This window comes from Rhinoraja longicauda, chromosome 34, assembly GCF_053455715.1.
Source record: "Rhinoraja longicauda isolate Sanriku21f chromosome 34, sRhiLon1.1, whole genome shotgun sequence".
NCBI classification, from domain to species: Eukaryota; Metazoa; Chordata; class Chondrichthyes; order Rajiformes; family Arhynchobatidae; genus Rhinoraja; species Rhinoraja longicauda.
The window spans coordinates 20,269,452-20,283,042 of NC_135986.1; the positions used below are offsets into that span (position 1 = coordinate 20,269,452).

General features: G+C 56.1%; 1 protein-coding gene across 1 annotated transcript in view; it reads right to left on the reverse strand.

Moving 5' to 3' along the window:
• Window positions 1-6: 6 nt before the first annotated feature.
• The window catches only part of dpp3 (dipeptidyl-peptidase 3), a 33,043-nt gene continuing 19,458 nt past the window's right edge, over window positions 7-13,591 (reverse strand). The window contains exons 10-18 of the mRNA XM_078428244.1: window positions 12,256-12,450; window positions 11,001-11,113; window positions 9,854-9,946; window positions 8,365-8,424; window positions 6,672-6,796; window positions 5,186-5,306; window positions 3,572-3,751; window positions 2,210-2,372; window positions 7-579 (exon numbers count right to left, since the gene is read on the reverse strand). Coding sequence (XP_078284370.1) covers window positions 434-579; window positions 2,210-2,372; window positions 3,572-3,751; window positions 5,186-5,306; window positions 6,672-6,796; window positions 8,365-8,424; window positions 9,854-9,946; window positions 11,001-11,113; window positions 12,256-12,450 — 1,196 coding nt within the window. The 3' untranslated portion in view covers window positions 7-433. The remainder of the gene's footprint in view (window positions 580-2,209; window positions 2,373-3,571; window positions 3,752-5,185; window positions 5,307-6,671; window positions 6,797-8,364; window positions 8,425-9,853; window positions 9,947-11,000; window positions 11,114-12,255; window positions 12,451-13,591) is intronic.

The window sequence follows — 13,591 nt, forward strand, 5'->3', positions numbered from 1 at the left end:
TTGCAACTTTTAAGTCAATTAACCTACAAACCCGCACGTCTTTGGAGCGCGGGAGGAAACCGGAGCGCCCGGAGGAAACCCATGTGGTTCACGGGGAGAGGTGCAAACTCCGTACAGACGGCGCCCGCGGTCGGGATCGCACCCGGGCCTCTGGCGCCGTGAGGCAGCGGCTCTACCCACCGAGTTAAACCCCCCCCCACCATTCCAGACGCGGACAAGGCCCTTCGGCCCACCGGCTGAATGTGATCTTTGGAATTCAAAGCTCTAACAGGGAGGGGGAGAGGGGGGGAAATAAAAAAGAACCAAACTTGTATGAAGCAAAAAAAAGTCAGAAACTGAAAGTAGAGAGAGAAAAGAAAACAGAAAACACCCCACGAGTTCTTCAGGGCATAATCGAGGAGGCAGGAGGGAGTTGCGTTGAATGAAGTCGGTCTCACATTCCCCAGTGTTTGGAATCGCGGCACGACAGCTCCTGAAGGCAGGTCTCCAGCTCGTCTCCATCCTCCGAGAACCGCTCGACGAAGGAGGTGATCAGCCCAGCTGCCGAGGCCTCGTAGCTCCGGAACTGGACGTCTCCACCTGAGTTCAGGAGGGAAGAGAGAGGGACGGATATTCGTCTTAAATGTGCCAATATCGCCGCCGCCGACCTCTCCCGGAACAATAGACAATAGGTGCAGGAGGAGGCCATTCGGCCCTTCGAGCCAGCACCGCCATTCAATGCGATCATGGCCGATCATTCTCAATCAGTACCCCGTTCCTGCCCTCTCCCCATACCCCCTGACTCCGCTATCCTTAAGAGCTCTATCAAGCTCTCTCTTGAACGCATTCAGAGAATTGGCCTCCACTGCCTTCTGAGGCAGAGAATTCCACAGATTCACAACTCTCTGACTGAAAATGTTGTTCCTCGTCTCCGTTCTAAATGGCCGACCCCTTATTCTTAAACTGTGTGGCCCCTGGTTCTGGACTCCCCCAACATTGGGAACATGATTCCTGCCTCTAACGTGTCCAACCCCTTAATAATCTTATACGTTTCGATAAGATCCCCTCTCATCCTTCTAAATTCCAGTGTATACAAGCCTAGTCGCTCCTGTCTTTCAACATAGGACAGTCCCGCCATTCCGGGAATTAACCTAGTAAACCTACGCTGCACGCCTTCAATAGCAAGAATATCCTTCCTCAAATTGGGAGAACAAAACTGCACACAGTACTCCTGGTGCGGTCTCACTAGGGCCCTGTACAACTGCAGAAGGACCTCTTTGCTCCTATACTCAACTCCTCTTGTTATGAAGGCCAACATTCCATTGGCTTTCTTCACTGCCTGCTGTACCTGCATGCTTCCTTTCAGTGACTGATGCATTAGGACACCCAGATCTCGTTGTACGTCCCCTGTTCCTAAATTGACACCATTCAGATAATACTCTGCCTTCCTATTCTTACCACCAAAGTGGAAAACCTCACACTTATCCACATTAAACTGCATCTGCCATGCATCCGCCCACTCACACAACCTGACCAAGTCACCCTGCAACCTCATAGCATCTTCCTCACAGTTCACACTGCCACCCAGCTTTGTATCATCGGCAAATTTGCTAATGGTACTTTTAACCCCTTCATCCAAGTCATTGATGTATATTGTAAATAGCTGCGGTCCCAGCACCGAGCCTTGCGGTACCCCACTAGTCACTGCCTGCCATTCTGAAAGGGACCCATTTATCCCCACTCTTTGCTTTCTGTCTGCCAACCAATTTTCTATCCATGTCAGTACCCTACCCCCAATCAGGCAACTGAACCGTCCTACCACAACCAGAGAGCAGTGCTGAACTACTATCTACCTCGTTGGAGACCCTCGGACTATCCTTGATCGGTTTTACCTTGCACTAAACGTTTATTCATGATATTCCCTTTATCCTGTGTCTGTTCACTGTGGACGGCTCGATTGTAATCGTGTGTTGTCTCTCCGCTGACTGGTTAGCGCGCAACAAAAGCTTTTCACTGTACCTCGGTACACGGGACGATAAACTCAACTCAAACTCAGAGTCACGGAAATACACAGCAGGGAAACAGGCCCCAGTTTGGTTTAATTTATTGTGATGTAGTGCCGAGGTACAGTGAACAGCTTTCACGTCGCGTGCCTCTTACTCTAGGTTACGGGGGCCTCCCTCCCTGCCAGGCCCCTCAGCGGGCGGGGGGAGGGGTGGACGGGACGTACCTTCGATGCGGGTGTTGGCTTGCACAAACATCTTGCGGGACTCCTTGCGCAGCAGCACGGTTTGGCGCAGCGTCAGGTAGCGCTCTGGCTCCCCGTCCGTCACCTGCGAGTAGCTGGAGTACAGCGCCCGGCCCGAGCCCTCGTCCGCAGTGCTTTTGTACACCTGGGGGAGAGGGCACAGGTGGGCAATGGGGGGCACAGGTGGGCAACGGGGGGAGGGGGGCACAGGTGGGCAACGGGGGAACGCAGGTGGAGGGGGGGGGTAGGGGTGGGCAATGGGGGACGGTAGAGGTGGGCAATGGGGGAACGAGGTAGAGAGGGGGTAGGGGTGGGCAGTGGGGGAGAGAGAGGGGGGCAACGCAGGGGGAGAGAGGGGTGGGGGCAGGTATAGTGGGATGGTGGGGGGTGCAACACATGGAGGGGAGGGTGGGTTGGAGGGAGAGAGGAAGGGGACTGGTGCGTAAACAGAAAAATAGGTGCAGGGGTAGGCCTTTTGGCCCTTCGAGCCAGCACAGCCATTCAATACAATCATGGCTGATCATCTAAAAGATCATTGCCCCGTTCTTGTCTTCTCCCCAGATCCCTTGATTCCGTTAGCCCGAAGAGCTAAAATTAACTCTCTCTTGAAAACATCCAGTGGATTAATTGGCCTCCACTGCCTTCTGTGGCAGAGAACACGTGAGGGGCAACAAGGGAGGGATAGTCGCTGTCACTTGGACACAGAGGGAAGGGCGAGGAGTGGAGCCACATGGAGGGCAGGGCGCAGACGGAGGGAGGGGTGGGGGTGGGTTGGAGGGAGAGAGAGAGGAAGGGGACTGGTGTGTAAACGTAGAAAAATAGGTTGGGGAGTGGTAGGGTTGCCAACTATCTCACTCCCAAATAAGGGACAAAAGGTGACGTCACCCAGGACCACGGGACCTCACCCAGCCAGTGGCCATGTGCTCCTGCTCCACCAATGGCGGCTGCCCGGGCCGGGAGGCGGGTTACTACGCAACCTCCGTTAGGCGAGCACACTCGGCCCGGGCCTACAGCGGTCAGGGCCTACAGTGTCCCCCCGGGCCTACAGCGTCCAGGCCTACTGTGGTCCCTGGGCCTACTGTGTCCAGGCCTACAGCGGCCCCCCGGCCTACAGTGTCCGGGCCTATAACACCCCCCGGGCCTATAACATCCCCCGGGCCTAATACGGGACAAGGGCGGTCCCGTACGGGACAAACCAATTTAGCCCAATATATGGGATGTCCCGGCTAATACGGGACAGTTGGCGACCCCAGGGTGGGGGGTGGGTTTATAAACACAGACCCCGCGTGGGGGAAGAGTGAGGCGCGGGACGGCGGTGCAACACCCTGTCTGGTCCCCCCGTACCTGCAGCTTCCTGAGGAAGGCCTCGATGGCGGTCTTGCCCACGGTGCTGATCTTCTCCCGGTCCAGGGTGATGATGGCGTCGGGTCTGCCGTCGGAGCCGGTGGTCTGCCGCACGGTGACCAGGCCCTGGCCCGCTTCCAGCAGCACCCGCAGGATGACAAAGCGAGCCTGCATGTGGGCCTGGCAGAGGGAGGGGCAGAGGGAGGGTCAACAGTTCTTCATCAGTTCATAAGTTCTAGAATTCGGCCCATCGAGTCTACTCCAGGATCCATGAATATCGTCACCCCTCATGCAATCATAAGTGATAGGAGGCCATTCGGCCCATCAAGTCTACTCCCCCATTCAATCATGGCTGATCTATGTCTCCCTCCTAACCCCATTCTCCTGCCTTCTCCCCATAACCCCTGACGCCCGCACTAATCAAGAATCTGTCAATCTCTGCCTTAAAAATATCCGTTGACTTGGCCTCCACGGCCTTCTTTAGTTTAGAGATACAGTGCGGAAACAGGCCCTTTCGGCCCACCGGGTAAGTGCCGCCCAGCGATCCCCGCACATTAACACTATCCTACACCCACTGGGGACAATTTTTACATTTACCAAGCCAACTCACCTGCAAACCTGCACGTCTTCGGAGTGCGGGAGGAAACCGAAGATCTCAGGGGGAAAACCCACGAGGGTCACGGGGAGAACGTACAAATTCCGTACAGACGGTGCCCGCAGTCGGGATGGAACCCGGGTCTCCGGCGCTGCATTCGCTGTAAGGCGGCAACTCTACCGCTGCGCCACCGTGCCGCCCTTCTTTGGCAATGAGTTCGACAGATTCACCGAAGGCACAAAATACTGGAGTAACTCAGCATCTCTGGAGAGAAGGAATGGGCGACGTTTCGGGTCGGGACCCCTCTTCTCAAATTCACCACCCGAAACGTCGCCCATTCCTTCTCTCCAGAGATGCTGCCCGACCCGCTGAGTTGCTCCAGCATTTTGCGTCTGCCTTCGATTTAAACCAGCATATGTGCAGTTCTTTCCTACGCGTATATGTGTGTGTGTGTGGGCATGTGCACATACACACACACTGAACTATTTTTTCTCGTTTGTTAGATTTTATTTATTTAGAGATACAGCGCGGAAACAGGCCCTTCGGCCCACCGAGTCCGCGCCGCCCAGCGATCCCCGCACACTAACACTATCCTACACCCACTAGGGACAATGTTTACATTTACCCAGTCAAACCTGTACGTCTTTGGAGAGTGGGAGGAAACCGAAGATCTCGGAGAAAACCCACGCAGGTCACGGGGAGAACGTGCAAACTCCGTACAGATGGCGCCCGTAGTCAGGATCGAACCTGAGTCTCCGGCGCTGCATTCGCTGTAAGGCGGCAACTCTACCGCTGCGCCACCGTGCCGCTCTTGTTTACAGTGTTAAGCGTTTACATATTCTGTTGTGCTACTGCAAGTAAGAATTTCTGTTCTATCTAGGACACGTGTGGCAATGAAACTTTAGACTGTCCTACACACACGCACACTTGCACGCACGCACATTTGCACGCACGCACGCGCACACACACACCCTCGGGACAATTCACAGAAGCCGTCGGACGTGCTTGCGACCACTCACCTGCCTCCATTTCTTGGTCTCTGGGGTGTAGAACTCCAGGCCCAAGACTCCAGCCCGCACCATGGTCAGCCAGTTAATGTAGATCACATCGTCCGCGTCCGCCCCCTCGTGGCTGAAGATCCTGCAGCAGAGCGGAGGGGGGAGGCAGGAGGCAAACAGGTGACCACTCAGACGCCAAGTGCACCAAACCCCAAGGTAGAAGGAAACTGACAGAGCAACAGCCCTGAAGAAGGGTCTCCACCCGTTCCTTCCCTCCCGAGATGCTGCCTGACCCGCTGAGTCATAGAAACATAGACAATAGGTGCAGGAGGAGGCCATTCGGCCCTTCGAGCCTGTACGCACCGCCATTCAATATGATCACGGCTAATCATTCTCAATCAGTATCCCGTACCTGCCTTCTCTCCATACCCCCTGATCCCTTTAGCCACAAGGGCCACATCTAACTCCCTCTTAAATATAGCCAATGAACCGGCCTCAACTACCTTCTGTGGCAGAGAATTCCACAGATTCACCACTCTCTGTGTGAAAAAAAACATTCTCATCTCGGTCCTAAAAGACATCCTCCTTATCCTTAAGTCACTCCGGCATTTTGTGGCTCCCTTCGATTTCAAACAGCGTCTGCAGTTTTTTTTCCTATCTATGTACCTGCCTGTTTCTTAAACGTGGGGACAGTCCCAGCCTCAACTACCTCCTCTGGCAGCTTGTTCCGTACACCCGCCACCCTCTGTGTGAGAAAGTTACCTCTCGGGTTCCTGTTAAATCTTTCCCCCTTCACCTTGAACCCGTGTCCTCGACTCCCCTACTCTGGGCTAGAGACCCCGAGCGTCTGCCCGTCTATTCCTCTCATGATTTTGTGCACCTCTATAAGATCTCCCCTCATCCTCCCCCCTTACTTGAGTTCCGGGGCGATGGGGGGGGGGGGGGGGGGGAAGGGGGGGGACTGTGAGGGGAGGGGAGAGGAGGGGGAGGAGAGGAGATGGGAGGGGAGAGGAGAGGAGAGGAGATGGGAGGGGAGGAGAGGGGAGGAGATGGGAGGGGAGGAGATGGGAGGGGAGGAGAGGGGAGGGGAGAGGGGAGGAGAGGGGAGGGGAGGAGAGAGGGGAGGAGAGGAGATGGGAGGGGAGAGGGGAGGAGATGGGAGGGGAGGAGAGGGGAGGAGATGGGAGGGGAGGAGGGAGGAGAGGGGAGGGGAGGAGAGGGGAGGAGAGGGGAGGGGAGGAGAGGGGAGGGGAGAGGGGAGGAGAGGAGATGGGAGGAGAGGAGAGGGGAGGGGAGGGGAGTGGGGAGGGGGGAAGAGGGGAGGGGAGGAGAGAGGGGAGGAGAGGAGATGGGAGGGGAGAGGAGAGGAGAGGAGATGGGAGGGGAGAGGAGAGGGGAGAGGGGAGGAGAGGAGATGGGAGGAGAGGAGATGGGAGGAGAGGAGAGGGGAGGGGAGGGGAGGGGAGTGGGGAGGCGAGTGGGGAGGGGGGGAAGATCCTGCACTCACTTCAGGATCTCTCGGTTCAGGCAGAGGTACAAGCCCACACACTCGGCCCGACACTCCTCGTAGGTTGAGGCTATGGTGGAGAACTTGCTGTCCCAGGACTCGCCCTGCTTGTACCAGCTCTTGATCTGGAAGGGGGAAAAAAGAGAGAGAGAGCGAGAGAAAGGCAGATGAAGGTCCAGCTCTCAGCGAATGCCCCCCTCTCTCAGGCCGCTGTGGGTCTGGCTTAACCAGGATAATTCCCGGGATGGCGGGACTGTATGGGACAGTTTTGGTCTCCAAATTTTGACATTCTTGCTATTGAGGGCGTACAGCGTAGGTTCACCAGGTTAATCCCCGGAATGGCGGGACTGTCATATGTTGAAAGACCGGAGTGACTGGGCTTGTATACACTGGAATTTAGAAGGATGAGAGGGGATCTTATCGAAACGTATAAGATTATTAAGGGGTTGGACACGTTAGAGGCAGGAAACATGTTCCCAATGTTGGGGGAGTCCAGAACCAGGGGCCAGGAGAGTTGTAAATCTGTGGAATTCTCTGCCTCGGAAGGCAGTGGAGGCCAATTCTCTGAATGCATTCAAGAGATAGATAGAGCTCTTAAGGATAGTGGAGTCAGGGGGTATGGGGGGGAGAAGGCAGGAACAGGGTACTGATTGAGAATGATCAGCCATGATCACATTGAATGGTGGTGCGTACAGGCTCGAAGGGCCGAATGGCCTCCTCCTGCACCTATTGTCTATTGGCTGTCATACGTTGAAAGAGTGGAGCGACTAGAATGGAATTTAGAAGGATGAGGGGGGGAATCTTATTGAAACACATAAGATTATTAAGGGATTGGACAGGCTCGAGGCAGGAAACATGTTCCCAATGTTGGGGGAGTCCAGAACGAGGGGCCACAGTTTAAGAATAAGGGGTAGGCCATTTAAAACTGAGGTGACAAGAACTTTTTCACCCAGAGAGTTGTGAATCTGTGGAATTCTCTGCCTCAGAAGGCAGTGGAGGCCGATTCACTGGATGAATTTAAAAGAGTTAGATAGAGCTCTAGGGGCTAGTGGAATCAAGGGATATGGGGAGAAGGCAGATTGTGGACGATCAGCCATGATCACAATGAATGGCGGTGCTGGCTCGAAGGGCCAAATGGCCTCCTCCTGCACCTATTTTCAATGTTTCTATTTACTTGAATCTTTGGCAATGAAAGCTGTGTGCCAAGGGTTGGAAAAAGGGATTATTATAGATGGGTATTTGACAGTTTTTGCTCAAGATTCCAGCATATAGTCACTCGTGTCAACATCTAAGTCACCTGGTTTGAGATTCCTCATCTCAGTATTGTGGAACTCATTGCCACAGACGGCTGTGGAGGCCAAGTCAGTGGGTAGTTTTAAGGCAGAGATAGATTTCTCGATTAGTGCGGGTGTCAGGGGTTATGGGAGAAGGCAGGAGAAATGGGGTTAGGAGGGAGAGATGGATCAGCCACGATTGAATGGCGGCGTAGAGCCGATGGGCCGAACGGTCTGATTCTACTCCTATCACCTACGGTCCGCCCCGCCACCACCCATTTGGGATCTTGTGCGCGTCGATAAGGCCTCATTATTCTTTCACGGCAAGCAGTGCAGCGGAGGAGCTAGCATGGGCAGGACGGGCCAAAGGGCCCCGCTGCCGTTCCGCGTGGCAGTAACGGACGGCGCCACTCACTCACCTCCTCGCCCGTCTCCGGGTTCATCAGGCTGGTGTCAAAGTTGAACTTGCCCTCGTGGTCCTGGGGGAGACGGAGAAAGGGTGGTTATATGTGGGGGAGGGGCAGCCTTGGTGTAGACCACCTTGAAGACCACCTTGGTGGGGAAAGCCGGCGATGGACCATCCCTCCTCACCGCGATGAGGTGAGATCTTCTCTCCCACCTGGATGGGGATAGACTTCCTTCTCTCCCATGTTAATGGGACACCCAGGGACCCAGGGTCATCGAGGTCCGACCTTCTCCCCCACATTGATGTTGACACCCGAGGCGGGCCTCTTCTCCCCCTCCTCGGTGGGGCAGATGGGCCTCCCCTCTCACCACGACGGGGACAACCAGAGTGGGCCACTTCTCGCTCACCTTGAAGGCCCACCGTGTGCGACCCAACCTATCCCACTTTAGTCGATGGGGACTTTTAGGGTGGACCTTCTCCCCCACCTTGATGGGGATGAACCTACACTCCCATCTTGAGGAGACACCCAAGGTAGACCTTCTCCTCCACCTTTATTGGGGCAACACTCAAGAGAGAGCTGGATAGAGCTCTTAAGGATAGCGGAGTCAGGGGGTATGGGGAGAAGGCAGGAACGGGGTACTGATTGAGAATGATCAGCATGATCACATGAATGGCGGTGCTGGCTCGAAGGGCCGAATGGCCTCCTCCTGCACCTATTGTCTATGGTCCATAACACGGTGACCCGGGTTCGATCCTGACTACGGGCGCCGTCTGTACGGAGTTTGTACGTTCTCCCCGTGACCTGCGTGGGCTTTCTCTGAGATCTTCGGTTTCCTCCCACACCCCAAAGACGTACAGTTATGTAGGTTAATTGACTGGGTAAAATGTAAAAATTGTCCCTAGTGGGTGTAGGACAGTGTTAGTGTGCGGGGGTCGCTGGGCGGCGCGGACCCGGTGGGCTGAAGGGCGTTTCCGCGCTGTATCTCTAAATCTAAATACCAGGGTGGAGATCGCCCCTCTCACTTTGATGGGGGACTACCAGAGTTGGCTTAGAGACGCAGCGTGGAAACAGGCCCATCGGCCCACCGGGTCGGCACCGACCAACGATCCCCGCACACTGACACCATCCTATTCCCACGTGGGACAATTTTTACACTTATACCAAACCAATTAACCTACAAAACCCGCACGTCTTTGGAGTGTGGGAGGAAACCGAAGATCTCGGAGGAAAGCCCACGCAGGTCACGGGGAGAACGTGCAGACAAGCGCCCGTAGTCGGGATGGAACCCGGGTCTCCGGCGCTGCGTTCGCTGTAAGGCGGCAACGCTACCGCCGCGCCACCGTGCCGCCCTTCTGTCCGACATTGATGGGGACCCCCAGGGTGGATCTTCTCCCCTCTCCTTGTGCCTCTGATGCCCCCCCCCCCCATCCCTCCCCGATGGGATGGCTGGCGTCCGAGCTGAAGGAGGGGTCGGGGGGAGGTCGGGAGGACGCGGACTGACCTGGACAAAGAGCTTCCCGCTGCCGTGGCCCAGCAGTTCGTGAAGGCCCACCTGGACCTCAAAGGACGGGCTTTTCCACTTGATGTACAGGTCCTGCAGGGACAAGGAGGCAGAGTCAGCCGGGGTGGCCTCCATATAGAGTGGCCCCCAGCGTGGAAACAGGCCCTTCGGCCCAACTCGCCCACACCGGCCAACACGCCCCAGCTACACTAGTCCCACCTGCCTGTGCTTGGCCCATATCCCTCCAAACCCGTCCTATCCATGTACCTGTCCAACTGTTTCGTAAACGATGGGATATTCCCAGCCTCAAATACCTCCTCCGGCAGCTCGTTCCATTCACCCACCACCCTCTGTGTGGAAAAGTTACCCCTCGGATTCCTATTAAATCTTTTCCCCTTCACCTTGAACCCGTGTCCTCTGGTCCTCGATTCCCCTACTCTGGGTAAGAGACTCTGTGCGTCTACCCGATCTATTCCTCTCATGATTTTGTACACCTCTATAAGATCTCCCCTCATCCTCCTGCGCTCCAAGGAATAGAGACCCAGCCTGCTCAACCTCTCCCTGTAGCTCACACCTTCTGGCAACATCCTCCTAAATCTTTTCTGAACCCTTTAAAGCACAGCGCAGCGACCTCAGGAGGCCTGCAGCAAGTGTGGAGGGAGAGGCAAAGCACACGCGCGCGGACACACGCACCCCCCCACACGCACACCCCCCCCCACACACACAGAGACAGACAGAGTCACATGCACACACAAAGACAGACAGACACACACATGCAGAGAAACAGACATGTATAGAGACACACACACAGACGATGACAGGCATACAGACGCTGACACACACACACACAGGCAGACACACAGATACAGGCAGAGACACACACGCACACAGACGCTGACCGACACACATGCACAGATACAGGCGGACAGAGACACACAGACACACGTGTACACACACACAGACAGCTACACACACGCACAGATACAGGCAGAGACGCTCACAGATACAGGCAGAGACGCACACACACACACACACACAGATACAGGTAGACAGACACAGATGCTGACACACGTGCACAGAGACACACACACAGCAACAGACAGACACACAGACGCTGACACGTGTGGACAGGCTGAGACACACAGACCTTGTCGTGATCCTCCAGGAAGGTGAGTTTCTCCTTCTGGGTAAAGTAGGCCACTGCCAGCACGTTCCCGAGCGAGACGTTTTTAAACCCCACCGTCTGGCGGATGTCGTCGTCTGGGGGGGGGGGGGGGGGGGGAGAGAGGACGGCACGGATTAACACGGGCTGGGGCAGAGCCTCCCGTCCCCACACTGGGCAGCGACCGTCAGCAGCGCTGGGTTGCACGGGTGGGGCTGCAAAAGCTGCAGTGAGATGCACAACCCACTCCTCTCCTCCTCTCCTCTCAGTCAGAAGGGTCTCGACCCAAAACATCACCCGGTCCTTCCCTCCAGAGATCAGCCATGATCACAATGAATGGCGGTGCTGGCTCGAAGGGCCAAATGGCCTCCTCATGCCCCTAATGCCTATGTTTCTATGCCACGCTCTGACATTCGAAGCTTCTGCACTTTCTACCGGATGGGAGAGGGGGGGGGAAAGGGGGAATGAGCAGGGTGGGACAAGTCTTTGATGTTGGCTGCTTTTCCTTCGGCCCACCGAGTTCACCAGCGATCACCCCGTACACTAGCGCCATCTTACACACACCGGGGACAAGTTGCAAACTTTACCGACGCCCATTTCACCTACAAACCCGCACGTCTTTTTGTGGAGTGCGAGGGGAAACCGGAGCACCCGGAGAAAACCCACGCGGTCACGGGGAGAACGTGTGATCGCGGCAACGTACAAACTCCACGCAGACAGCAGTCAGGATGGAATCCGGGTCTCTGGCACTGTGAGGCAGCAGCTCTACCCGCCGCGCCACCGTGTCGCACAGGAAGGGGGATCAGGAGCAGAGGGGAGGGAGAGATCAGAGGCAGAGAGGGTGGGGGGGAGGGAGAGAGGGGAAGGGAGCGAGCAGCAGAGGGAGGGGGGTGGGAGGGAGGGATATGGGGCTGAGCGGAGGGGAAGGAGCAAGCAGCAGTGGGGGAGGGAGGGTGGGATCAGGGGCGGAGGGGAGGGAGGGAGGGGATGGAGGGGAAAGATCAGCAGAGGGAGGGAGGGATCAGAGGCAGAGAGGAGGGGAGGGAGGAGGGGACGGAGGGGAGGGAGCAGCAGAGTGAGGGGGGAGGGAGGGAGGGGACGGAGGGAGGGAGGGGGCGAGGGGAGGGAGGGATCAGAGGCAGAGAGGGGAGGGAGGGAGGGGGCAGAGGGGAGGGAGGGAGGGGAGGGAGCAGAGGGGAGGGAGCAGAGGGGAGGGAGGGGGGGAGGGATGTGGGCTCACAGTTGGGGATGTTGATGCCGGCTGGGATGCCACTGCCGGCGAAGGTCAGCACGTCGAGGGAGGTGAAGTCAGGCTTGAGGAAGCGGTCCTTCTCGAAGGGCTGGGGCCAGGGCAGCTGGGGCAGCAGCTGCTCGGCGGAGGCCACCAGCCGCGTGAACTTGGCACTCATGTCCTTGTTCACCATCGCCACAAACCCTGGGGAGGAGACGAGAGAGAGGGAGGGAGGGAGGTCAGCAAGGTTAATGTGTGTCACCGCCACCCAGTACCCAGCTGTGGCCAAGATGGCCGCCCAGACTCACACAGCAGCCGCCCTGCCCCCTCTTCACGTCCCCTCCCCCCTCCAACAGTCATCCCCCCGATCCCCCCGCCCTCCCACAGTATTTCGCACCCATACAGCCTTGCTTCCCCCCCCACCTGCATCGCCCCCCTCCACCCCCCTCCCCACCCGCACCACTTTAACACCCACATCGCCCCCCCACCCACACATCAACCCCCTACCCCCCAACCCACACCGCGTTCCCACCCGCACCGCAACTTAGATGAAGGGATTAAAAGTACCATTACCAAATTTGCAGATGATACTAAGCTGGGGGGTAGTGTGAACTGTGAGGAAGATGCAATAAGGCTGCAGGGTGACTTGGACAGGTTGTGTGAGTGGGCGGATACATGGCAAATGCAGTTTAATGTAGATAAGTGTGAGGTTATTCACTTTGGAAGTAAGAATAGAAAGGCAGATTATTATCTGAATGGTGTCAAGTTAGGAGGAGGGGGAGTTCAACGAGATCTGGGTGTCCTAGTGCGTCAGTCAATGAAAGGAAGCATGCAGGTACAGCAGGCAGTGAAGAAAGCCAATGGAATGTTGGCCTTCATAACAAGAGGAGTTGAGTATAGGAGCAAAGAGGTCCTTCTACAGTTGTACCGGGCCCTGGTGAGACCGCACCTGGAGTACTGTGTGCAGTTTTGGTCTCCAAATTTGAGGAAGGATATTCTTGCTATGGAGGGCGTGCAGCGTAGGTTCACTAGGTTAATTCCCGGAATGGCGGGACTGTCGTATGTTGAAAGGCTGGAGCAATTAGGCTTGTATACACTGGAATTTAGAAGGATGAGGGGGGGATCTTATTGAAACATATAAGATAATTAGGGGATTGGACACATTAGAGGCAGGAAACATGTTCCCAATGTTGGGGGAGTCCAGAACAAGGGGCCACAGTTTAAGAATAAGGGTTAGGCCATTTAGAACGGAGATGAGGAAGAACTTTTTCAGTCAGAGAGTGGTGAAGGTGTGGAATTCTCTGCCTCAGAAGGCAGTGGAGGCCAGTTTGTTGGATGCTTTCAA